Source organism: Corythoichthys intestinalis, chromosome 13 (assembly GCF_030265065.1).
Source record: "Corythoichthys intestinalis isolate RoL2023-P3 chromosome 13, ASM3026506v1, whole genome shotgun sequence".
NCBI lineage: Eukaryota > Metazoa > Chordata > Actinopteri > Syngnathiformes > Syngnathidae > Corythoichthys > Corythoichthys intestinalis.
In genome coordinates this window covers 52,126,151-52,153,030 of record NC_080407.1, presented here as the reverse complement: position 1 = coordinate 52,153,030, position 26,880 = coordinate 52,126,151, and the positions used below count along the sequence as shown (strand labels likewise).

The window sequence follows — 26,880 nt, the reverse complement described above, 5'->3', positions numbered from 1 at the left end:
ATGTACTCCACTCACTTGACACTGCCTCTTATCTCTGTATAGAAGTAAAACGACGCCATGGTAGGCTGTTTGCGGCAATGCGTGAATGAGTTGTACCGCGCATGCGTTAATTGCGATAATATTTTCACGTGCTTAATTTTTAAAAAATTAATTACTGCCCGTTAATGCGATAAATTTGACAGCCCTACATTTAACAAAACAAAATAAATGCATTCATTTGGGATGAAATGCATAACTGATGCTACAACAATCTAACGATATACTGCCAAGCGGGGTGGCCAGTGGGGTGGCCAACCAATTTATAGGGGTGGCCACGGCCACCCCTGGCCACCCCCTGGTGGCGCCACTGTTGTCGTTGCTATTAGCTGTTCGATTATGCTCAGTCTATAATATTGTATTTGATGTAGATACTTGAGTGCTTTGTGTGTATATGGTTCAATTAAAAAAAAACGTTTATTATCAATCTACTCATTTTGTTATCAAAATTCTACCTCCACAAATGTAAATATACAGCAAGCTGTTACCATCCTTTTCTCTTCTCACTTTCATGATGAAACTGTATGCTATATAAATCTGTTTAAAAAGTCAAAGAATCTGAAAGCGAAAAAATACTTGTGATAAACTAAAACGTTTTTGTGACTAATTGCTTAAAATGATTGTTTTTTTTTTTCACTTGATGTGCAATGTTTGGAGTGTTTATACTCTGGCATATTTGTGGGGGTTTTTTTTGTATTATTGATTATTCTTCAATTTTTGTTTGTTTGTATTGTTGTTTGTTTTGTCTGTCGTGTTGTTGTGCAGTTAAAAAATAAAAAAAATGAACAACATCGCTTTCAAAATTTGATCAGCAAGCTCTATTAGCCTGGAAATTGTGTCACGTGACGTACATCGGGAAATCATTTGAAACGATACAAATTTCACTTTTCAGTGCAAAAACTCTTTACAGTGAGGGTTGGATTGAAAGCGGTCTAATTTATATTTGATTTGTTCTCAAAATTGGAGGAATTGTTATCCAAGATTTTAAAAAATGTACAATCAAGCATATTAGGAATACTTTTCATGGTTATAACAAAATTTCTCCTAGAGAAATCTTTTTAGAATTCACTTCTTGATAAGATTAATTGGTTGTGCCCCTTTCAGTTTTGCATTTCAAAACTGCAATTTCTGGAGAAAATTATGATGGGGCTTTGCTGTGGTAGATAGATTTATTTGGTCACTTCCTGTTAGTTCAGGGACACTTCCCGTTGATATCAGGTCACTTTGGGCAAACAGTTTTTTTTGCCATTGAAATTGAATTGGAAATTCGGACATACATGGCCGTCAATGGGATCTGAGTACATTGGCATCAATAGAATCGACATTTATGGCCGTCAATTGCATTTATGTACATGGGCATCAATGCAATGGAAATGCCATTGAAAATGAATTGGAAATTTGGACTTACATGGCCGTCAATGGCATCGACTTACATACGTGTCAATGGAATCCAAGTATATTGGCATCAATAGAATCGACATACATGGCCATCAATGGCATCTGTGTACATGGGTATCAATGCAGTGCAAATGCCATTGCAAATCAATGGGAAATTTGGACGTACGTGGCGGTCAATGGCATCGACTTACATACGTGTCAATGGAATCCAAGTATATTGGCATCAATAGAATCGACATACGTGGTCGTCAATGGCATGGACGTGCATAGCCCTCAAAGTAAATTGTGTTGAAAATGAATGGGAAATTTGGACATGCATGGCCGTCAATGGGACTGACTTCCGTGAGTGCCAGTTGACTGTCAAAGGGCTGTTGTGGTAAATGGTAAAAAAATCACAATTACCTATGCTTTTCTACAATTGAAAATGGATGGGAAATTTGGACGTAAATGCCTGTCAATGGCATCCCATTAGAAATAAATGGGAAAGTTATTGGTAAATTTTGGGGGAACAGTACGTTTTTGCCAAATTTTGTGTACAACTTTTATGCCCCTTACCGTCTTGGATTTTTTTATCAGAGGACATTTTAAGACTTTTTTTTTTTTTTTTTTTTTTTACCTGCGTTTACGGACAAACGGAAACATTTTTGGGGTCGTTCAAAAGTCCCTGCGTTGCGTGATAATTCCGGTCATTTTGATATTCGAAGTGTCGATTAGCCAAACAGTTCGGGCTATGGCAAGAGGGAAAAAAACGCGAAGAATAACATGAAAGCTAAATAAATAACTAGAAACCGCAATTTCTGGGGAAATTACGATGGGGCTTTGTTTGAAAGCTAAATAGATAAATAACTAGAAACTGCAATTTCTGGGGAAATTACGATGGGGTTTTGTTGCGGTACATACAGATCCATCATGTAACTTCCTGTTGATTTCGGGACGTTTCGGGGACATGTCCTGTTTCATGGCTGTCAATGACATCGACTAACTTGGGCGCCACTTGAATGTCAATGAACTGTATTGTTAAACTTTTGGTCAAAAATCACAACCAGGCGTTTTTTTGCCATTGAAAATGAATGGGAAATTTAGAAGTACATAGCCGTCAATGGCATCGACTTACTTGGGGGCCATGAATGGGCTGTCATGGTAAATAGTCCAAAATCACAAGGACCTACAGTATGTTTTCCAGCCATTGAAAATGAATGGGAAATTTGGACGTACATGGCTGTCAATGGCATTCCAATAGAAATGAATGGGACAGTTTTTGTCTTATATACTCATACCAAAAAAAAGAGTATCTGTACACTCTAGTTTTGTGTTTTTGTACGTTTGACTGTTTGAATTTTAAGAAATCACCTTTTTTTTTCTTCAAAATCAATTTATTCCCAAAATGTTCAAGCCAACAAATATTATGCCTCATTTCATCATTAAAAAAAAAAAACATACAACTTGGAATCTCTTATGTACAGGCGGTCAAAGAATGTTTTAAAACAGACAAATAAATCCCTGCACTGTTACGCTAAAATATGAAAAAACAAAAATAAAGCAGTTGACCGCATGAAGCGCTCATTCACACATGAACAGACAGCAGCACAAATTAGCACGTGAATAATTTAACTCAGTGACTGTCATTGACGGACGAGCAGGAGTTGCTTTGAAAATCGGTTTTTACATCACGCTTAACTTTGGCGTCCTACAAGACGGAAACGTAACAAAATAGCAATTGTTGTAACGGCTATAATGTCATTAAATAAATTAACTGGGTCAGACCGTTAAATGAGTTCCCTGAACTGAATATAAACAAAACTTGACAAATGCATTGTGGTCATTTCTCATCTTGTCTCTCAAGGGCCAACCTTGGAGATTTTACCAATTGTATAATAGCAGGAAAGTGTCAGCTCCGAAGAAACCGTTTTGTCACCGGACAAACTAAAATATAGCGATAAAAAACCAAAACGATTGACATTACTATTCTGCAACAAAAATGATTTGGAACATGAGACAAAAATTCAACCCTGAGTCTCGTCAGAGTAACGACAGCCTCTGACGCTGGACATCTTCCAGTGACCATCAGCAGAAAAACACTCGTTTGACTTTCACAAAGACACGGTGCTATTTTTTTTTTTTTTTCGTCATTCTTGCAGCCTGACGGCAGTGGAATGTAAAGGCGCGCGTGCGTCGTGACGGGACAGTGAAGACGAGTGACAAGCTGGGTTGGTTTGAGTGGTTCACGCAGCAGATGACCTCCCCGCCATCTCACTTGCAGTAGATTAGCAGCTACTTTTAACGCGTGCGTTTTATCAGGAGTAGATGGTGATGACTTCGCTCCCTCCGCCGCGGACCAGCAGAACACGCTCCAGACCCTCCGTTAGAACCTCCAGGAACTCCATGTCTGCTCGGCGAGTTAAGGGAAAACAAATGCTAACCGACGCCATTTCTACGTATGGCTGTGCTCCCTCAAACTAGAAACTGCAATTTCTGGAGAAATTACACCTGGTCTTTCCTGTGTGGCTATACAGATCGTAGCCCCGCCCAAGGCTATCAATAGAATGGACAAACATGCCTATCAATGGCATTAAACAAATTAAATCCCATTAGAAATGAATGGGAAATTTGGACGTCCATGGCACCCTTAATAAGCGTCAATGGAATTGGGGAAGTTTGGGGGACATGTCCTATTGATATCTGGTCATTATCTGTTGATTTTCGGGAAAAAAAAAAAAAAAAAAAAAAATCCCATTGAAAATGAATGGGAAAAATTTGGACGTCCATGGACGTCAATGGCATCACCCTCCATAAGCGTCAATGCAATCGTGGACATCTGGGGGACACGTGCTATTTATATCTAGCCATTTTCTGTTGATTTGGGGGGAAAAAAATTTCCCATTGAAAATTAATGGGAAAAAATTTGGACGTCCATGGACGTCAATGGTATCAACTTACATAAGTGTCAATGGAATCCAAGTACAATGGCATTAATAGAATGAACAAACATCAAGAAATGCCATTGGAAATGAATGGGAAGTTTGGAAGTCCATGGACGTCAATGGCATCACCCTCCATAAGGGGCAATACAATCGGGGACATTTGGGGGACACGTCCTATTGATATCTAGTCATTTTCTGTTGAATTGGGGGGAAAAAAATGTTCCCATTGAAAATGAATGGGAAAAAATTTGGCCGTCCATGGACATCAATGGTATCAACTTACATAGGCTTCAATTGAATCCAAGTACATTGGCATCAATAAAATGTAAAAACATGCTGAAATGCCATTAGAAAATGAATGGGAAATTTGGACGTCCATGGCAGTCAATGCCGGCACCCTTCATAAGCGTCAATGGAATTGGAGAAGTTGGGGGGACACGTCCTATTGATATCTGATCATTTTCTGTTGATTGTGGGAAAAAAAACATTTCCCATTGAAAATGAATGGGAAAAAATTTGGACGTCCATGGACGTCAATGGCAGCACCCCCTATAGGCGTCAATGGAGTTAGGGATGTTTGGGGACAGGTCCTATTGATATTTGGTCATTATCTGTTGATTTGGGGAAATTTAGTTTTTTCCCCATTGAAAATGAATGGGAAACATTTTGGACGTCCATGGCCGTCAATGGCATCGACATCCATAAAGTCAATTGAATCCAAGTACATTGGCATCAATAGATTCGACATGCATGGCCGTCAATGGCATCAATGCAATGTAAAAAATTCAATTGGAAATCCCATTGTAAGTGAATGGGAAATGTTCTCATTAGAAATGAATGGGACAGTTTTTGGCAAATTTCCGGGGGACCGTAATTTTTATCAAAATTCTGTATACAAATTTTATGCCCCTCACTGCCACAGAATTTCTGATGCCCAAATTGTGTGATCTGGTCAAAAATTGAAGGACTGGATACATTTTGAAACTTTTCTTTGTTTCCCATTAAAAAAAATGAATGGGCCAGTTTTTGGCAAATTGCCGGGAAACCGTACATTTTATCAAAAAATTTTCCTTGGTCTTTTTTTATTCCCCTCGCCGTCCCGGAATTTTTGATGCCCACATTGTGTGATTTGGTCAAAAATTGAAGGAGTAGATACACGTTTGACAAATATCCGGGGAACCGTATATTTTTTCCAAATTGTGTTAATAACCTTTATTCCCCTCCCCGTCCTGGAATTTTTGATGCCCAAATTGTGTGATTTGGTGAAAAATTGTAGGACTAGATACATTTTGAAACTTTTTTTTTCTCATTAAAAATGAATGGGCAAGTTTTTGTCAAATTTCTGGGGAACCGTAAATTTTTTCCAAATTCTGTATACAACTTTTATGCCCCTCACCGTCCCGGAATTTGTGATACCTAAATTATGTAATTTGGTAAAAAACTGTAGGACTAGATACATTTTGAAAATTGCTTTTCTTTCGGAAAATTGCCGTTTACGGGCAAACGGAAAATTTTTCGGGGACATTTGAAAAAGTCCCTGCGTCGCGCAAAAATTCCGGACGTGTCGGTACTTGAATGGTGCCGATCGGTCAAGCGGTTCGGGCTGCGCAGCGCGCCGAAGGATTCCCATTCAAAAAAAAAAAAAAACAGAATAACATATAGGGAGGTTAAAGTTGTAGAATCTCACTACCTGATCTTTCCAAAGGAAAGACCAGGTAATAAATGTCTTGCCCCCTCAAATCAAAATGTTAGAAGAACTCATTTGCTCCAAAAAATGTATAAATACGTTCATATTTTTAATTGTTTCAGGGTCCCATACGTCTTTTACGTTTTTTTCCATAAGAGACATCTCTGGGTTCTGATTCAACTTAGCTCCTGAAGGAAAAATGGTACCGTTTCTCGTAGGCACAGTCTAACTGCATTACTCGAACACACGTAACAATCAATCAGGGAATAGTATCATTTCTCATATTCACTGTAGGACTGCACTACTCTAACACACCTAATGTAAAATAAATAGCACACCATAGTTTAAAGAAACAGAACAGATACACAACGCCATCTTATCACAGAAGCCCAAAACGTGTGCGCCACGAGCAAGATTGACGCACCAAGTCTGGCAATCAGTCCTCAAGGACAAAGACCAACGCGCTTTGTCCTAAAACAAGTAGTGCCATCCCGGATAACAAAGTTGATAGCAGGCGCTTGTGACGTCAAGACCAGCGTCGGTCGATGTGGCAACCACATCCCATCCACGCACGAACCTAAACAGCCCGAAACCGGCCAGAGAGGGATGATCCCAAAGCAACGCCCGGACACACCTTCGGCGATTTCAACCCTCCAAAACAATAAAACAAAAGGCAATAAAACTGGCCGCTGTAGGGCAGTAGCACGTTTGGTAAGACCCGCAACCCGATTCAACGGAACGAACAGAATCTGACCATAGCACACGGTCCCAGGTGTGTATTTTTGTGTGAGACCAAGATTCAGCTTTTTGGCAACAAACACCCTAAATGGGTCTGGCGTGCCACGAAAGATGCGCATTCTGAAAAGCACCTCATACCCACTGTGAAGTATGGGGGTGGGTCAGTGATGCTGTGGGGCTGTTTCGCTTCCAAAGGCCCTGGGAACCTTGTTAGGGTGCATGGCATCATGAATGCTTTGAAATACCAGGACATTTTAAATCAAAATCTGTTGCCCTCTACCCGAAAGCTGAAGATGGGTCGTCACTGGGTCTTTCAGCAAGACAATGACCCTAAACATATGGCCAAATCTACACAGAAATGGTTCACCAGACACAAAATCAAGCTCCTCCCATGGCCATCTCAGTCTCCAGACCTTGTTTTGTTGGCAAAAGGGGGTTGTACATTACATTACATTTATTAACACCAGGGGTGCTAATAAATGTGACACACATTATTTGATGTTAAATAAGTTTTTTCTTTATGTGGGATTTTTTTCCCCCACTGAAAGAATGCACTTGGATTGAAGGTTGGATTTTTCTCTTTTTTTTTCCATTAAGGTCCCATATTATTTGAATTAAAAAAAAACATTAGATGCTAAAAAACACATCTTTTTCCAGGGGTGCCAATAATTATGGAGGGCACTGTATGGGATATCTACCGTAGCATTATTGTGGCCATATGTTTGTAGCAACTACCAACTGGGCGTTGTTTGTAGCGGCATAAGTTGAACATGATATTTACGCTCGGTCCGTTCGTCATTGCGTCCTGAAGACCGCGCTGACTGCGTTTTAGTCCCGCTTTACCTTGTATAATAATCAGAATTTGGATGTTTGTGAATTGTTCTGGAATCTTCCACAGCTAAATCGCGAACAATCTAAGAATCGGAAATTTCGCACGCCTCTAAAGGATACAGTTCTCGTCTCCCTCGGAGTTCTTGGGCGGTCCCGGCATGTTGAGCAGGACGACTCGGGCGTCGTGGGATTTGTTGACAATGACTTCATTAAGTTTGACGGCCGTGTGCATTCTCCTTACGTTGGAATGGTCACTGAACGAAACGATTCAAAATGAAGGAGCGACTAGAATTTTACCGCCGGGTTCTAATATGCTCCGGTACTCACGGCCGGATGCTGAGCATGTCCCTGAATCCCTCAGGCGTGGAGCATCCAGAGTGGGCGGCCCGGTACTGCGAAGCCTTCTCTTTGGTCCAGGTCATTTGAACGCGGCGGTGGCGCTCGGTCGAGGACCCGTCGCCGGCCCCCGCTCTGTCGCGCTCGCCGCCGTCCGTGTCGTCGTCCTCGTCGGAACCGATGCTGGTCAGTCGCAACATGGAGTTGCGGTCTTTCACGAGCTGAGCCTTGGAAAAACGATCTTTTGTCATTTCTTTGGGCAACATCTACATAATGTTTTCTCAAACTAAAGCTAACTCTACGTTCTACTGGGAACAAACAAAGGTTCACTGTGGATAACCGTTTGAGGTCAAACTTCTGGAAAACCGTTCTACTTGAAAACTTACATCATCAAAACTCCAACGAACCCACTGAGAAATCCAGTTGCGAGAGGGAAGTCGACATTTAAATATATTAGCAGGTAATTTGACGCTCACAGGCCTTACCTCACGCTCCCGGTCCGATTTGGAAAGACGCATCTGACGTAGCATCTGGGACCTCTGCTCCATCATCAGAGTCCTCTCGTACGTATACGCGCTGATGTCACTGTTGTGCTGAGCGGGAAGACAAGATGTGTTATTCCACAGTCGTTTTATCACGAGGAGTAGCGGCGTACCATCTCCACGACTTCTACTTCAGCCTCGATGCGCAAGTGATAGAGGAAAGTCGCTAGATCTTTCTTCATCTGGATGGAATTGTCCTCCATCTGGGCCACGGTGAAAATGCGCATCCCGCACTTACGCCACACCTGTTCAGGACACAGATGTCAATGTTATTCTAGTTCATGAAAAGTATTTGTAGAACTGAAAACACTGTGGGGGTGGACCTTGTGCTGGCGCAGCAGGAAGGGCAGCAGCATCAACATCCCGCCGTCGTGCACGATCCACCAAACGTCCATGTAACCGTCAGTGCACGGCTCGTTATTGCTGGGGAACAGGGAGATGTTTTTGGGCACCAGCAGGGCGAGGTGGGCAGCTGTGGTGACGCGGACCGTGTCTGGAATCAAGACAGAAGATGACATACAGTGGGGCAAATAAGTATTTAGTCAACCACCAATTGTGCAAGTTCTTAGAGATGCCTGTAATTGCCAACATGGGTAAACCTCAACCATGAGAGACAGAATGTGGAAAAAAAAAAACAGAAAATCACATTGTTTGATTTTGAAAGAATTTTTACAAATTAGAGTGGAAAATAAGTATTTGGTCACCTACAAACAAGCAAGATTTCTGGCTGACTTCTTCTAACCAGGCTCCAATCGTTACCTGTATTAATGGCACCTGTTTTACCTCATTATCAGTACAAAAGACACCTGTCCACAACCTCAGTCAGTCACACTCCAAACTCCACTATGGCCAAGACCAAAGAGCTGTTGAAGGACACCAGAGACAAAATTGTAGACCTGCACCAGGCTGGGAAGACTGAATCTGCAGAAGGTAAAACGCTTGGTGTAAAGAAATCAACTGTGGGAGCAATTATTAGAAAATGGAAGACATATAAGACCACTGATAATCTCCCTCGACCTGGGGCTCCATGCAAAATCTCACCCCGTGGCATCAAAATGATAAGAACTGATAAGAAATCCCAGAACCACACAGGGGGACCGAGTGAATGACCTACAGAGAGCTGGGACCACAGTAACAAAGGCCAGGGACTCAAATCCTGCACTGCCAGACATGTCCTCCAGCTGAAGAAAGTACACGTCCAGTCTGCGGTTCGCTAGAGAGCATTTGGATGATCCAGAAGAGGACTGGGAGAATGTGTTATGGTCAGATGAAACCAAAATAGAACTGTTTGGTAGAAACAGGTTCTCGTGTTTGGAAGAGAAAGAATACTGAATTGCAGCCGAAGAACACCATACCCACTGTGAAGCATGGGGGTGGAAACATCATGCTTTGGGGCTGTTTTTCTGCAAAGAGACTAGGACGACTGATCTGTATAAAGGTAAGAATGAATGGGCCATGTATCGAGAGATTTTGAGTGAAAATCTCCTTCCATCAGCAAGGGCATTGAAGATGAGACGTAGTTGGGTCTTTCAGCATGACAATGGTCCCAAACACACAGCCAGGGCAACAAAGGAGTTGCTTCATAAGAAGCATTTCAAGGTCCTGCAGTGGCCTAGCCAGTCTCAACCCCATAGAAAATCTGTGGAGGGAGTTGAAAGTCTGTGTTGCCCAACGACAGCCCCAAAACATCACTGCTCTGGAGGAGATCTGCAAGGAGGAATGGGCTAAAATACCAGCAACAGTGTGTGAAAAGCTTGTGAAGAGTTACAGAAAACGTTTGGCCTCCGTTATTGCCAACAAAGGGTAGATAACAAAGTATTGAGATGAACTTTTGGCATTGACCAAATACTTCTTTTCCACCATGATTTGCAAATAAATTCTTTAAAAATCAAACAATGTGATTTTCTTGGTTTTTTTCCACATTCTGTAATTTCATGGTTGAGGTTTTCAAGTGGGAGAAATTGCACAATAGTGGTTGACTAAATACTTATTTGCCCCACTGTACGTGCGTATTTTCAAATGTGTCTTCATGCACAGCTAAAACAAGACGGGTCTCACGGATGAAGGTCTTCCAGGATTGCGGGTCCTCGCTCTGCCTCCAAGCATGAGGCCATCCCATCACCACGGTGTTGGGCTTCATCCCGCCGAGGCCGCTGGACTGGATCATGTGACTGATGCCTTCACGCGCCTTCTGCGCTACGATGCACTGGCAAAAGCCCTTGACTCGCTCCTTGTCCATCAGAAGCTTCAGGGTCTAACCAAGCGAAGATGAAGTGATTTAAAAATACAAGTTTAGTACTTGTGCACTTTCTCAACCTGACCTGTTCCGCTGCTAATGCCTCTCCGTAGCTTTGCAGGAAGTTGCCCGCAACTACAGTGCCCACGATTGTCAGGCCTTTTCCCGCCTTTAGCTGGCTTGCAAAGGTTAGGAGGCGCGGAGACTTGACGTGCGCATCCTCATCCAGTTTGAGTAAAACTAACAGCTGAGGCCTGCGGGAGACAGCTCTTCAAACGGAGCCCAGGCTCATCATCATTCATTCTCATCGGAAAGTTGCGTACCTCCAGTTCTTGGTGTGTGGCGGGCCTTCTTCTAACCTTAACAGGGCGTAACGGGCGGCACTGAGCGAGAGACCGCGGATCCCATCTCCCCACTCTTTCTCTGCACTGTATCAAACCAAACATCACCATATACAGTATACTATCAATCGCCAACACAACTGGAAACCACAACTTGTTCCTACCCGTGGTACTCGATGTACTTGTAGATCATGCCTGCAATCACTATGGCAATGATCGCATAGTACCAGGAGGAGATGAACATGAGTGCCAGGCAGATCGTCATCCCCAAGAATGACAGTGTCCTTAACACACACACAGGTACAAACACCGTAAGCGTTCCAGGGACCAACTCCGACAATGACGGTAGAAATACGCACCAGTGGTAGTAGGAAAACCGAGGCCTCCAGTTGGGCGTCCTCAGGAGGGTCTGCAGCGCGCAGGCCAGGTTGACGAACAGGTAGCACATCAAGAAGAACCTGGGCGGAGAAGATCAATAACAGCTCTGGCCACAGACGACGTCACCCGGGAGTCTCACATGGTCAGAATAGGAGCCACCAGGTCCAGAGACGCGATCAGGATTCCCAGCTCTGCGATGAATGCCGTCAGCAGCAGTGCCCAGGTGGGCTCTCCGTTGGCTTTGCCGTGACCAAAAACCTGATGAGCGAACTCAATTAGTTGAACTGATAAGCAATAACAAGGCGAAATGTCCTGTAGCGTCACTTCCAACCCGAAGGAAAGGGATAATGTTGTCCTTGGCGATAGCCTGGAGAAGTCTCGGAGCACCCGTCAGCGACTGGAGGCCGGCGCCGCACGTGGAGAAGAAGGACCCCACCACGATGACCCAAGGGGTAGGCCAGGCCAGCGTACCCACCACCAGATTCCCTTTGACAGAGTCTCCAAACCTGCGGGTAAAAACAAAGCTTCATAACGGTTCCCACGCCGTCGCAAAGACAACAAGAGTGCAACCGACTTGTCTCTGAGGACCACGCCGTCGATGCAGGCGCCAAATAAAACGACGCTGCTCAGGTCTAGTAGGCGGAAACTCAGGAAAACCAGTTTCGGTAAATGTCAGGATCGTCAAGATTGATATGGGTCAAGGATACAAACTAAGGAGGTGGTGAGGATGGCGAGGACGGTCCCGATCGGGATGGAACGTTGAGCGTCTTTCAGGTCCCCAGACCGATTGGAACCAGCCATGATTCCTGAGAAAGACCGGGAAAGCCCTCAAACTATTCAGGAAAACATTCCTTCCTTTTGAGATAGTGACAAATTGCTTACCAGTGACGGAAGGGAAGAAGATTCCCACCAGCAAAGTGAAAGAAGTTGTGATGTCAGCGAAGACGTAAGGCTGCTGTGTGGACGCCGCGTGCGCTCCTTGGGCGGAGCTAATAGAACCTTTCTCCAGTACGTCTCCTTTGCTGAGATATGAGCTCCAAAGGTTCTCTGTGATCGCAAGAGACACGTCACACCCCGTTGCGGATCAACAGTTCTCACGGTGTGAGGCGTTACCGGTGATGACGCCACTGGCCAGACCGGGGATGCCTTCGATGCGGGAGAAGTTGTTGGCTGCGAAGTAGTCGTCACAGGAGGCGTTGAGTTCGGCGTTCTGGCAGAAGCGACTCCACAAGTATGTGGTTCTCTCAGAGCTGTGGTTGAGCTCCGGAGTCGGGAGCTCCGTGGTGTTCTCGACTGCTGGGATGGAGACAAAAGTGAAGGCTAGCTGAAGTGCAGTCCACACAGAGATCTAAACATACCGCCAGGAAGAGTCACATTGGCAACCTCCCTCTCGACCGTGAGAAGGACAGTTTTAGCACACTGGTTGTCGACGAGATCGTGGCCGTTGATGGTTCTGTTTCCAAGCATACAAACCCTGCAGAGATGACATAATTGATTGTAGTCAATTATAAATAGGGGTTGGGGTAGGGGTAGGGGTTAGTTACATACGAGAAGTTGGGCGGCTTGAAGGCGGACACCAGCGCGCCAACGTAGATGGAGATAATGGAGATGATGACGCAGGCTAAGAAGATGGAAGCCAGCTTGTTGACGTACTTGACGCCCACGAAGACCAGCAAGGACATGAGGAGGAGGCAGACGGAGCCGTAGACACGCATGTTGTTCAACATGGCTGCACCCTCGCCCTCCAGCCCCTTGGCTGTAAAAATGGCCGCTTCCGGTGCAATGTACATCTGGAGGAGGAAAAATGGGAGTTTTGCTGAGGGAGGAAGAGTTTTGCGAGCGTCAAGGCAAATAACCCACCAACAGGATCTCCACCGCTCCGAGAATGTACATGGCTCCAGCGAAGGTGGTACCAAGGTAGAAGCACAGACCCACCGCGCCCCCAAACTCAGGACCAAGAGAGCGGCTGATCATGAAGTAGGAGCCTCCAGCTGGAGAGAGCCGGGAAAGGTCAAGGATTAACTGACAATCCATTGGAGAGGGAGTTCTTTCTTGGCACGTCAAGCGTCCTGGGTCTGCTCGGCAACCCTTATCAATTGCCTCAATTCGGTGGACACGGCAAGGGGATACCTGGAACCACGCCATTGGTTGCGATGGCACTCATCGATATAGCGGTCAGCAACGTCTGGCGGGACAAAACCAAGGCGCAGGTGAGACGGCCGCACTCGCCACTTTGACATTACCCGACACTTACACAGCAGCAGCAGATGAAGACGATGCACAGTCCCTGCAATATGCCGGCGGTCCCCACCACCCAGGTCAAACGCAGGAACAAGATGACGCCAAAGATGTTCTGTAGACACGGCAGGTAGACCCCCATGAAGGTCCCCATGGCTGGTGACTGCGGAGGTGTTATCAGAACAGACAGGATGATACAGTCATGTGAAAAAATCAGGACACCCCATTAAGAATTCAGTTCTTTATTAAGAAATGTGCACATATCAGTGTCTGATCTTGTTTTTATCACTGGAAAAGAAAGTGATTTAATTGCAGGTAAACAACAAAAATTAACAGTTTTACTCTTGAAAACAAATATATCAACAAAAATTGATATTCAACCTGAGGAAAAAGTTAGGACACCCTACCACCTAATAGCTAGTGTTAGCTACTTTGGCTGGAATAACTTCAGTGAGACGCTTTTTGTCGCCATCTACCAGTCTTGGACATCGGTCTGAAGAATGTTTGCCCTACTCTTCAATGCAGAATACTTTCAGCTGTGAGATGTTTGGGGGGTTTCTTGCATGAACAGACCGTTTCAAGTCACCCCACAGCATCTCAATGGGTTTAAGATCTGGGTTTTGACTTGGCCATTCCAGGACTCTCCATTTCTTCCTTTTCAGCCAGTCCTTGGTGGATTTACTGGTAAGTTTTGGGTCATTGTCATGTTCAATTTAATTCAATTCTATATGTATAGCCCTATATCACAACAAGGTTGTCTCAAAGGGCTTTGCAGAGTCAATATGATACACAGTCAGAAACAGTAGATGAATTGGATAAAGTTCAGATAAAGTTCATGTCCTGGGCATGCCCCATCCTAAGACCCTGAATGTCGGAAAGAAAAAACTCCAAAACCGTTTGGGGAGAACCACAGTCAGGAGAGATCCACTCCTAGGACGGACAGGCTATAGATGCACCAGGACTGATGGTGGGTATGAGCAGAAGGAGGTCCAGTTTGTAGAGATGCGATGGAATGAACAAACAATGTTGCAGGGTCCAGTTTCACTTCAGCTTGAATTTTTTCACAGATGATCTCATATGTTCATCAAGCACCCTCTGATACGCAATAGAATTTATGGTGGATTCTATGATGGTGAGCTGGCCAGGGCCTTCTGAAGCAAAGCTTCCCCAGACCATGACACTTCCACCTCCACGCTTCACAGTTGGTTTGAGGTTCTTTTCCTGGAATGCTCTAAAGGGGTTTATGCCAAACATGTCCTCTGTTTTGATGTCTATCCAAAGAACATTATTCCAGACGTCCTGGTCTTTGTCTAGATTCACTCTGGCAAACTTCAGTCTGGCCTCCATGCTCTTACTGGAGAGCAAAGGTTTTCTCCTTGCACACCTCCCATGAAGGTTAAACTTGTGAAGTCTCTTTCTGATTCTAGAGGCATGGGCTTTCACATCAACAGTCGCAAAAGTCTGCTGTTGGTCCCGTCATGACATTTTAGAGTTTTTGTAGACTTCTTTTAGCATTTTGCGGTGAACTTGCTTGGATGACCAGACCTGGGCATGTTGGCATTTTTTTGAATGTCCTCCACTTGCAGACTATTTTCCAGACAGTGGAATGGCTGATTTTATATTCTTTTGAGATGTTTTGAAATCCCTTACCAGACTCATAAGTGTCTACAATCTTCTTTCTGAAGACCTCAAACAGCTCCTTTGATCTCACCATGGTGTTCTCTCACTTCAACAGTCAGGGGCACACCAAACTAAATATGAGGTTTAAACAAGATAATTTAACTATCAGATAGCTCCTTTGATCTCACCATGGTGTTCTCTCACTTCAACAGTCAGGGGCACACCAAACTAAATATGAGGTTTAAACAAGATAATTTAACTATCTTGAGTGAACTATCATGATATTAAATATCCAAATGACCAAATATGTTAGAAAAACACAGGCGTCCATAGGGTGTCCTAATTTTTTCACATGACTGCAAGTCTTCTTATTAGCAACGTAGCAACGATGCAGGTCAACCTGACATCACTTACGCCAAAACCCAATTGCCCGACTATTCCCGACTGATTTCAAGTACCTTGGCCTTCTTCTTCTCGCTGTTACTCTCGGCTTCCTCGTGCTCCTTGGCGCCCTGCATCAAGTTGGTGTAGTTGGCCAGCCGACTGAGCAGCGACGACACTTTTGGCCGAGTGTCCATCTCCTCCTGTGAGGGGCGACGAGCGAACAACGTCGGCGACTGAAGGCTTAGGCCCAGACCTTTCCGGCGCTAACCTCAAACAAGGCCAAGTTCCTATCGTAGAAGTCGTCGTCATCCACGCCGTGGCTGTTGTTGATGTACACGCTGGAGAGTTTGGCGTTTCCATCTCCTGCAAAGGCACAGTACAGTGATCGTGAACTCTGGTGCGCTTTTTTCCTCCCTGGCACATTACAAGTGTGAAAGTAAACCCGACGCTAGTTAATATTCAGCCGAATGGTCAACACGCGCTCGTGTGAAACCAGTTCTGGCTACTTCTGTCATTGATTCAATAGATTCTCCTGGGATGACGGCTAAACAAAACAAGATCAGAGGATAAGCGTCTTCGGGCTGAGGTCAGCACACCTGCATGGGGCTCATCTTGCATCACTGCGGGAAGGCAACCAGGGGGCCACGCCGCTTTGAGGGGAATGTTCCCAACTGAGGGAGGCACGTGGAGATGCTGCACAGCTCGCAACGGGATTAAGCGGCTCAGTTCTTACTTATGGAAGCTTATTACATACTCATAATGTTGGGCGCCCTGGTTTCTGTAGACCTGGGTGACTGGTGCTCTAGGTCAAAATGTAGCTAGAAGCCATCCCCCAAAATTCAATATATACATATCTTTTTAATAGTGCGGCAACGATTAATCGATTAACTCGAGTAATTTGATGAGAAAAAAAGCTTCGAATCAAATGTTGCTGCTTCGAGAATTCGTTTAATTATCACTGATTTGGGTGGATACACTGTCCTCTAGTGGCAAAAGTGAATATGACATAACTCATCTAACATGGCTGGATCCAGCTGCTCCCTGTTAAGACCAACATAAAGTTGTAAGTTTTTGTTTTTCTTGTTTAGAGATATATTTAATTAGCAGTTTTTTTTGTTGGAATATGCGTTTGAACGATTTGTTGAGAGCATTGCAAAAAAACTAAGGGTGTCAAACGATTAAAATTTTTAATCGAGTTAATTACAGCTTAAAAAACAATTAATCGTAATTCAAACCATCTATAAAATATGCCTTATTTTTCTGTAAGTTATTGTTGGAATGGAAAGATAAGACATAAGACGGGAATATACATTCAACATATGGTACATAAGTACTGTATTTTTATATTATAACAATAAATCAACAAGATGGCATTAACATTATTAAGCGATCCATGGATAGAAGGACTTGTAGTTCTTAAAAGATAAATGTTAGTACAAGTTATAGATTTTTTTTTTAAAACCCCACTTAATGTTTTCCTTTTAATAAAATTTGTAAAATTTTCAATCAAAAAATAAACTAGTAGCCCGCCATTGTTGATGTCAATAATTACTTACACAATGCTCATGGGTGCTGAAGCCTATAAAATCAGTCGCACCCAAGCGCCAGCAGAGGGCGACAAAACTCCGAAAATATAACAAGTACACATTTCACTGTGCTGTCATTTTAATCAGTTTGAGCCGGGCATTTGTGCATTAATTGCGTCAAATATTTTAACGTGATTAATTTAAAAATTAATTACCGCCAGTTAACGCGATAATTTTGACAGCCCTAAAAAAAAAAAAAAAAAAAAAAAAAAAAAAAAAAAAAACATTAGCATTTCGTGGCATTTCAGCTAGCGGACTTTTTCTAAGAAAGTTAGCCAATTAAGCCAATTGTTTTTTTGTTGCACTTCGAATGTCTTTTTTTTTTTTTTTTTTTTTTTTATAAATACAGTAAATGCTAAGCTCAATGTATTTTGATTATTGTTCTTGTGAAATGAAAGAGCAATTCTGCATAGTTGGAAAAAAATCTTAGCAAGCCTTTGTTTTACATCTCTTAAAATTTATTCTGCAACAAATTAAATGTTCCTCATCCAATTACTCGATCATTCGAAAAACTAAGCAGCCCTAATTTTTAATACTGTATATTTTGTCAATATTGCTTTAAAGGGTGTACAGTTTATAAGCACTCCTGTAACAAGTCACATGACATTTTGGAGGGAAAATGACAAGCAGTACTCAATTTGGACATTTAGGGATGTACGTAGTTTCTAAGGGGTGTACTCACTTTTGTTGCCAGGGGTTTAGATATGAGTGGCTATATTTTGAGGGGAAAATAAATGAACTCTTTCATATAAGCTGCACACAGACTAAATTTCATTGGGTCAAAGGGTCATTTTAGTGTTGTCCCATGAAAAGATACTAAAATATCTGCAGAAGATGCAAGGGGTTTACTCACTTTTGTGATACACTGTACTTGATATGTATAAAGACAAAAGCGAAAGAGGACCCTCTAAGCAATTTGACACCCCCTCAATTAATAGTACCCAAGGCAACTGCCTAGCTCGTTTATACCCAGCCTTGCTGTAGACGCAAATGCCTGGACTACGAGGGAAGCGAAAGTGTCTAATTTCTGTCTCTCAGGCAAACATGTTTTGCTGAGTCAGGGACCCCAATGGAGGCCAGCTGTAAGCAAAACAAAAGTCCAACTTCTCTGTTTCTAAGGAGGGAACTGAAGGGGAATGAATTTTTCCATGTTCTGTCTTTTTAAAGCAGACATGTCCAAAGTCCGGCCCGGGGGCCAAATGCGGCCCGTGGTCGGATTTCATCCGGCCCCCAGCCTCTGTCCTAAAATCAATAACGTCTGGCCCGCACGCAGACTTAATAAATTGGTCAGCAGTACTGCTACAAGCATATGAAGTAGCTTACACACTAAATGCTGCTCCTCATTTACCCACTAAAAGGGAGCAGCACTCTAAGTAACATTACCACGTGACCCTTTACTCCCAATTTTCTAAAATGTCGACAATCAACAACAACAAAAAAAGTTGACTGCAACGGCTGGCGCTTCAAGGATAGGTGGAAACTGGGCTATTTCGTCACTAAAACACGCAACAACTGTCTGCCTCATTTGCAAAGAGACAGTCGCTGTTTTTAAAGAGTTCAATATGAGGCGATATTACCAAACAAGAACGCTGACATGTACGACAAGATTACAGGGTAGATACGTAGCGAGAAACTGAAGCAACTTGAAGCTACCCTAATTTTCGGACTATAAACCGCTACTTTTTTCCCTCATTTTGAATCCTGCGGCTTTTAGTCCAATGCGGCTTTTTTGATGATTTATTTGGGTTAATAGGTAACGCTTTATTTGACAGCGGCATCATAAGACTGTCATAAGAACGTCATAATTATGACATGACACTATCATGGGCATTACTGAATGCTTATGACAGATGTCAATATGTGTCATATTGTGTCACTAACTCCATATATGTCCAGCTCAGATCTTTTACGTCCATTCAAAAGTGAGATAATTTGCTGGATGACACTAACCGACATCTATTATAAGCATTCAATAATGCTTATGACAGTGTCATGTAATAATTATGACAGTATTATGGCACCACTATCCAAGAAAATGTTACCAAATACAACAGCTAGGAATTAATGAAACAACTGGAACAGTAACTGAAAAATAATTAGCACAGAACATGAATTTTGATCGTTAATTACATCTGTAGTACCGCAATGCATCCTAGGAGGAATGTTGGATGACAACAGTGTTGACAGCAGGTGGCAGCAGAGGTTGACTGTCTCCCCCAAGGGAGCAGTGATGGCCAAATGAAGATTTTTGAAACAATAAGACTTTGCAACCAATTGGTTCAAAGCTTCATGGTGGTTCATTTGGTTTCATGACAGTCTTAATCAATCAAATAAAGTGTTACCAGTTAATATCTTTTGGTGTAAATATCCCATAATACAATGAGGACAACTGCGGCTTATAGTCCAGTGCGGCTTATCTATGAACAAATGCCGTTTTCTTGTCAAATTTGGTGGCTGGCGGCTTTTAGTCAGCTGCGCCTTATAGTCCAGAAATTACGGTACTTTAATTTTAAAGCAGCAGTATTTCGCAAGAGCCCGAGAGTCGAAAGAGAACGCCACCAAGGCTATTTGCAAAATTGTTGAAATTATTAATTAAAAAAAAAAAAAAAAAGTAGTGCTGCAACGATTAATCGATTAACTCGAGTATTCGATTACAAAAAAATATTCTAACTATATTTTGTTGCTTCGAGTATTCGTTTAATTGAAGTGGCATTGTATGGGTTGATTTTAAAAGTGTTTGCATTTAATTTTACTGATGAGGGTGGATACAATGTACTCTGGTCTGCCTTTTTTCACATAGCTGAATCCAACTGCTCCCTGTTAAGACCAACATAAGCTAAGTTTTTGTTTGAGCGAATGTTTTTTTTAATGCATTCTTAATTTAGTTTGTATATTCAGCCGTTTTCTGTGGGAATATGTGTCTGAACCACTTGTTAAGAGCATCGTAAAAAAAAAAAAAAAAACTAGCATTTTATAGCATTTAAGCTAGCAGACTTTTTCTATCCAAATTAGCCAATTGTTCTTTTGTTGTACACAGATCCTCTTTTTTTTTTTTTTATTATTTAAGCTAGCAGACTTTTTCTATCCAAGTTAGCCAATTGTTCTTTCGTTGTACACTGATCCCCATTTTTTTTTTAAATTATTATATCGTTTGAGGCTCAGCTCAGGTGTTTTAATTTTTCATGTTTCTTATCCGATTACTCGATTATTCGAACTAACTAGTCCATCGATTAATCGACTACTAAAATATTCGATAGCTGCAGCCCTATAATAAAGCAAATGTGACACACAGAACGGCTTGCTAAAATTTGCTTAAATATATTGTTCAACCTAAAGGACGTCAGCCAAGGTCGGCCCCCCACATTTTTGCCACACCAAATCTGGCCCCCTTTGGAAAAAGTTTGGACACCCCTGTTTTAAAGGGTCACGAAGATGACCGGCAAAGGCCACGAAATGACGCTATTAAATTGTACATTTAAAGTCCATGTCTGATATTTGGAAGAGAGTAATCGTACATATTGTTCCTCCAATGTTTCGAGTTGCTTGTGTAACGGCTAATAAATCCTGACAGAGCAACTGACACATCTCCTTAGATCCATTTCAGATTAGTAGACTTGGGGATTATTCTCCTCACCTTGCTCCACGTTACCGTGGTCGGGCGTTTCCGCCCCGCCTCCTCCCGCGACACCTCCCGACGTGTCGCTGGGCGGCTCGCTTCGACTGACGCTTTCCCGGGAGCCGAAGCGCACGTGGGTGCCGGAGCGGGAGCTGATTTCGGGCGACGTGTCCGACAGCCCCGGGTGGTCCTCCGCCTTGGTGGGCGTCACGGTGAAACGCACGGAAGTCATGGCCAAATCCTCAGGGGAAACGGGGGTCAATTTGGGTAGGTGCGGTTTACTCCGAGTGAGCTTAGCGGACGCTGGCGGGTGAGGCAACAACGGGAGACATGTTTAGTTCTTTTCCAATCACCATTCTCCATTGAGCCAATGTGATTGGCTACCACCGAGAGCAAGTCAGGGCTTTTCTTTTAAAGCAAATGGGCGCAGGTGGACCTGGATGGAGTGTGGGAGCAGGTGCAGGAGCAGTAACATGAAAAAAAATAAAGGGGAGGAGCCAGAACAGGAGGAGGAGATAAAGAATTGCATTAAAACATAAGTAAATTTGCATATAACCGAAATAATTAGCATAGGTTTGCTCTAGAATCCAAATATTCCTTGCCCGTAATAGGGGTGGGAACCTCTAAAGATCACGATAACGATCTCGCGATACAACGATTATCAATATACAGTGGTATGAAAAAGTATCTGAACCTTTTGGAATTTCTCATATTTCTGCATCATATGTGATCTGCTCTTTGTCAAAATCACACAGATGAAAAAAAACAGTCTGCTTTTACTAAAACCACCCAAACATTTATAGGTTTTCATATTTTAATGAGGATAGCATGCAAACAATGACAGAAAGGGGACATATAAGTGAACCCTCTGCCTAAAGAGACTTAAAGGGCAATTGAAACCAATTTTTATAGAGATGCACGATAATATTTGTCACCGATAATTATCGGCCGATAATGGCAATTATGACGTCACACAGATAAAACGAAATTCAACCGATAATGCAATCCGATAATTATAAACTTGATTTAGCCTCCAAATGTGCGCAATTAAAAATTTTGTCCAATTCTGCTAGTTTTAAGGAGGTATTTCGGAGTGTAGTAATGTGACTTATGTTAGGAATGGCTTACTTTTAAAGGCATTTTTGTGCAACTTGGTCGTTTACTCTCTAAGTAATTGTTTGCCAAAAGCTTACCATTACACAATGTCATTGCCATTGTTTAGATTAGTAGGAATTTACTACTTGTTCACATTTGATGTGGAAAAAAATAGCACTAAATTACATTTTTGCACAGTAACATTTGATCTTTGTATACTTTAAATTTTATATATATATTTGAATAGAATTATCGGCGTGACATTATCGGTTATCGGGTGTAAGGGGCAGGAAATTATCGGTTATCGATATCGGTTGGAAATTGTATTATCGTGCATCACTAATTTTACCAAACAATTTAAGTCAGGTGTGTGCCAAATCACTGATGAATGGTTTAAAGCTGCCCTGCCCACTATAAAACACACACCTAGTAAGAATTGTCTTGATTAGAAGGATTGTCTGATGTGCAACATGGCTCGTTTAAAAGACCCGTCTGATGACCTTCGATCAAGGATTGTCGAGTTGAATAAAGCTGGTAAAGGATACAAAACCATCTCTAAAAGTCTGGATATTCATCAATCAACAGTCAGAGAAGTTGTCTACAAATGGAGAGCGTTTGGCACTGGTGCTTCTTTCCCTAGGAGTGGCCGTCCACCAAAGATGACGCCAAGAGTTCAGCGCAGAATACTCAGAGAGGTAAAAAAAGAACCCTAGAGTGTCAACTAAAGACTACAGAAATCACTGGCACAGTCCAATATCTCTGTGCACACATCAACTATATGTAAAACTAAGGTGTTCATGGGAGGACTACACGGAGGAAGCCACTGCTGTCTAAAAAAAACATTGTTGCTCGTTTAATGTTCCCAAAAATGCACTTGGACACTCCACAGACGCTTTGGCAAAATATTGAGTGGACTGATGAAACCAAAGTTGAATTGTTTGGGAGTAACACAACAACGTCACGTGTGGAGGAAAAAAATGATACAGCTCACCAACATCAACACCTCATCCCCACCGTGAAGCATGGCGGGGGGAGCATCATGATTTGGGGCTGTTTTGCTGCCTCGGGGCCTGGACAACTTGCAATCACTAATGAAAGAATGAATTGAAAATTTTTGCAGGAAAACCTGAGGACGTCTGTCAGACAGTTAAAGTTAAAAACAGGATGGATGCTGCAACACGATAATGATCCAAAACACAGGATTAAATCAACTTCAGAATGGTTTCAGAAGAACAACATCACATTCTGGAGTGGCCAATTCAAAAGTCCAGGCTTGAGCCCCATTGACAAGCTGTGGCATGACCTAAAGACATGCCAGAAATCCCAGGAATCTGACAATTACAGCAGTTTTGTAGAGAAGAATGGGCAAAGATTAGTCCTATTCGATGTCCCAGAATGATCTGCAGCTTTCTGTAGCTGCAGATCAGTCTGGCACATCGGTCTGGTTGAAGTTATTGCTGCCAAAGGGGGATGGGGGGCACAAAATATTAAATGTAATGGTTCACTTACGTATTTTTTCCCCCCTCTGTCATTGTTTGCATATTAACCTCATTAAAGTATGAAAACCTATGAATGTTTGTGTGGTTTTAGTTCAAGCAGACCGTTTTTTCATCTGTGTGATTTTGACAAAGATCAGATCACATTTGATTGTGATTTTATGCAAAGGTTCAGATACCTTTTCATACAAGTCTAAGTTTATCACTAGTCGACGTCCAATCCATTTGAACTGGGAGGGTGGCAGCGAATAGGCCCCTCCCACTTCTACGACCGTCAGTGGCTGCCAATGCCAGGTAATGAGGTCATTTCGTCAATGGCAGCCATTGAATTAACTGTGACACTATTATGGTGCAAGATTTTGGTAGCAATTTGTCTTTTTTTTTTTGTTAAACATTGACACTTGTGCTACAACGATTAACTCCAGTAATTCAATCAGAAAAAAAGACTTTAATTAAATTTTGCTGCTTTGAGTTTTCGTTTAATAAAAGTGATGTTGTAAAGGTTAGTTTTGAAAGTGTTTGCATTTAGTTTTATTGATTTGGGTTGATACACGGCCCTCTAGGGGCAACAATGAATATGACGTCACTCATTTCACATGACTGAATCCATCTGCTCCCTGTTAAGACCAACATAAACCAAGTTTTTGTTTGAGCTAATGTTATTCTAATGAATTCGTAATTTAGCTTATAGGTATATTTAGCCGATTCTTTGTGGGAATGTGTGTGTGAACCATTTGAGCATTGCAAAAACAAAAAAAGGTAGCATTTTATGGCATTTAAGCTAGCAGACTTTTGCTATGTAAGTTAGCGAAATGTTGACTTTTTTTTTTTTTTTTTAATATTGTTTGAGGCTTAGCTCAAGTATTTTAATGTCCCTTATCCGATTACTCGATTCTTCGAACTAGATATCGATTAATCGACTACTAATATAATCGACAGCTGCAGCCCTAATTGACACATTTCAAAACGATCTCGTTTGTTGGGATGCGATGTATCACAAATAGGGCTGCAGCTATCGACAATTTTAGTCTTCGATTAATTGATGAACTAGTTAGTTTGAATAATCAAGTAATCGGATACGAAACAAGAAATTAAAATACCTGAGCTGAGCCTCAAACGGTATAAAGAAAATAAATGGGGATCTAAGTAAAGCAAAAGAGCAATTGGCTAACTTATATAGCAAAAGTCTGCTAGCTTAAATGCTATAAAAATATTTTTTTTACAATGCTCTTAACAATGGTTCAAACACATTTTCACACAAAACTAAATTACGAATACATAAAAAAAAAAAAAAAAAACTAGGGCTGTCAAACGATTAAAATTTTTAATCGAGTTAATTACAGCTTAAAAATTAATTAATCGCAATTAAAACCATCTATAAAATATGCCATATTTTTCTGTAAATTATTGTTGGAATGGAAAGATAAGACAAGATGGATATATACATTCAACATATGGTACATAAGGACTGTATTTGTTTATTATAACAATGAATCAACAAGATCGCATTAACATTATTAACATTGTTAAAGCGATCCATTGATAGAAAGACTTGTAGATCTTAAAAGATAAATGTTAGTATAAGTTATAGAAATTTTATATTAAAAACCCTCTTAATGTTTTCGTTTTAATAAAATTTGTAAAATTTTCAATCAAAAAATAAACTAGTAGCCCGCCATTGTTGTCAATAATTACTTACACAATGCTCATGGGTGTTGAAGCCTATGAAATCAGTCGCACCCAAGCACCAGCGGAGGGCGGCAAAACTCCATAAAACACAATTAACAAGTGGGCATTTCACGGTACTGTCATTTAAATCTGAGCGGGGCATGTGCGTTAATTGCGTCAAATATTTTAACGTGATTAATTTAAGAAATTAATTATCGCCCGTTAACGCGATAATTTTGACAGCCCTAAAAACAAAAAAACATTAGCTCAAACAAATAAACTTAGCTTTTGTTCGTCTTAACAGGGAGCAGCTGGATTTAGCCATGTGAAATGAGTTATGAAATACTGTTGCCACTAGAAAGCAGTGTATACACCCAAATCAACAAAACTAAATGCAAACACTTTCAAAACAAACCATTTCAACACCACTTAAATCAAACGAATACTCCAAGCAGCAAAATTTAATTCCCAACTTTTTTCTAATCGAATTACTCGAGTTAAGCGATTAATCATTGTATTACTAATCACGATGTATTACAATTTTTTTGTCACATTCCTAGCTCGTAATGTATTTTTCCTCCAAATGATTATCTTTCAGTGCCATTGACGTCCAATCCATTTTGACTGGGAGGGGCGAAAGAACGAAACCTCCCAGTCAAAATAGACTGGACGTCTCCAGCCGTCAATATTGAAAATTCCAATGCTGGTGAAACGGATTACACATTGTCAAACCTGTTAGTGTTTGCGAATAGTCCAATTAGTCACAAGTCTGCCTTAAAATAGACTTTCAACGGTGAATCGGACATTAAAATGACAATGTTTAAAGCGGGAAACGTGTCGTCGCTTGTGCGTCTTTATGGCGACAGGAAAGGATTGCGGTGTCTTAAAGGAGATGCCGACATTTCGGAACCTGTCGCAACCGGTTTTCAAAGACAACATCTTTTCAAAGGCGTCCCACGACCCAATTTTTCGCCGAAAATTTAAGCGGGGAAGAGCACTCTGATACCGGCGGGTTGGACTGCCGTGTCCGCCCGCCCGCCCGCGAGCTCACCTGCCTGGCAGCGGCAAGCTAATGTTAGCCGACTAGCCCATGCCGCGCGGAGCTGTCAAGTGTCAAACGCCTTCACATAAAACAAGCCGCGGGTCGAGCACTCACCCGGCTCGGGGGTTTTGGACCGTCCGCCTCCGCCGGAGTGTTGCACGTTGGTACATGGGGGGAAACATTGGGCTTCTCTGTCAATGTTTGTCGGCTCTGCTTCTTATTGTCCAGCCGGGAAGCGAAACGGCTCTTTCTGTTCCTTCGCTGACGCCGTCGCGAATGCGGCGCATAGATATCATAGATATGTCTAGATGTCTCAACTAGGAGACGGCGGCGTAAGTAGGCAGTAAAATAGCAAAACAACAGTACTGTATCATGGGTATATCGATATATAAAAGGATGTGACATCCACAAAAGGCAGAAAAACACATTTTTATCTTGCAATTTAAATATTTCAGCTACAAAACATTCTTATAAATGTTCCCAGTCGAAACGAATTTGACGCCTAGCGACATTACAGGTAGCCAGTGATGTAGAGTGCTCTAGCCTTGACCAGAGGTGTCTATGTATTTCAACCCGAATTTCATGCTGCGCACGGAAAAAGTCAAAGTGAAATTTGTGAAAATGCAAAGAAATGTTGACAAATAAAATGCAGTTAATTTTGCGTGGATAAATTGTCACCCACGCTGACACA

At 42.1% G+C, this 26,880-nt stretch overlaps 1 protein-coding gene across 4 annotated transcripts; it reads right to left on the bottom strand.

Moving 5' to 3' along the window:
* Positions 1-36: 36 nt before the first annotated feature.
* On the bottom strand, positions 37-26,451 carry LOC130928217 (solute carrier family 12 member 6-like). Of its 4 annotated transcripts, none has more exons than XM_057854578.1 (26): positions 26,304-26,451; positions 20,907-21,324; positions 15,955-16,049; positions 15,761-15,886; positions 13,699-13,845; positions 13,575-13,629; positions 13,305-13,435; positions 12,993-13,234; positions 12,803-12,918; positions 12,558-12,740; positions 12,327-12,491; positions 12,152-12,250; positions 12,019-12,076; positions 11,776-11,950; positions 11,584-11,702; positions 11,426-11,524; positions 11,231-11,350; positions 11,049-11,153; positions 10,811-10,979; positions 10,548-10,743; positions 8,813-8,982; positions 8,603-8,734; positions 8,433-8,540; positions 7,939-8,174; positions 7,732-7,865; positions 38-3,820 (listed from the first exon to the last, which is right to left on the bottom strand). In XM_057854578.1, the coding sequence occupies exons 2-26, from the start codon at positions 21,118-21,120 to the stop codon at positions 3,729-3,731; spliced, it is 3,486 nt and encodes a 1,161-aa protein (XP_057710561.1). In that variant the 5' UTR covers positions 21,121-21,324; positions 26,304-26,451; the 3' UTR covers positions 38-3,728. The 4 variants fall into 4 exon arrangements, with proteins under 4 accessions (XP_057710564.1, XP_057710561.1, XP_057710562.1 ...); XM_057854579.1 differs by having other exon boundaries at positions 20,907-21,191; positions 26,304-26,442; XM_057854580.1 differs by having other exon boundaries at positions 39-3,820; positions 12,558-12,737.
* Between the last annotated feature and the right edge of the window lie 429 nt (positions 26,452-26,880).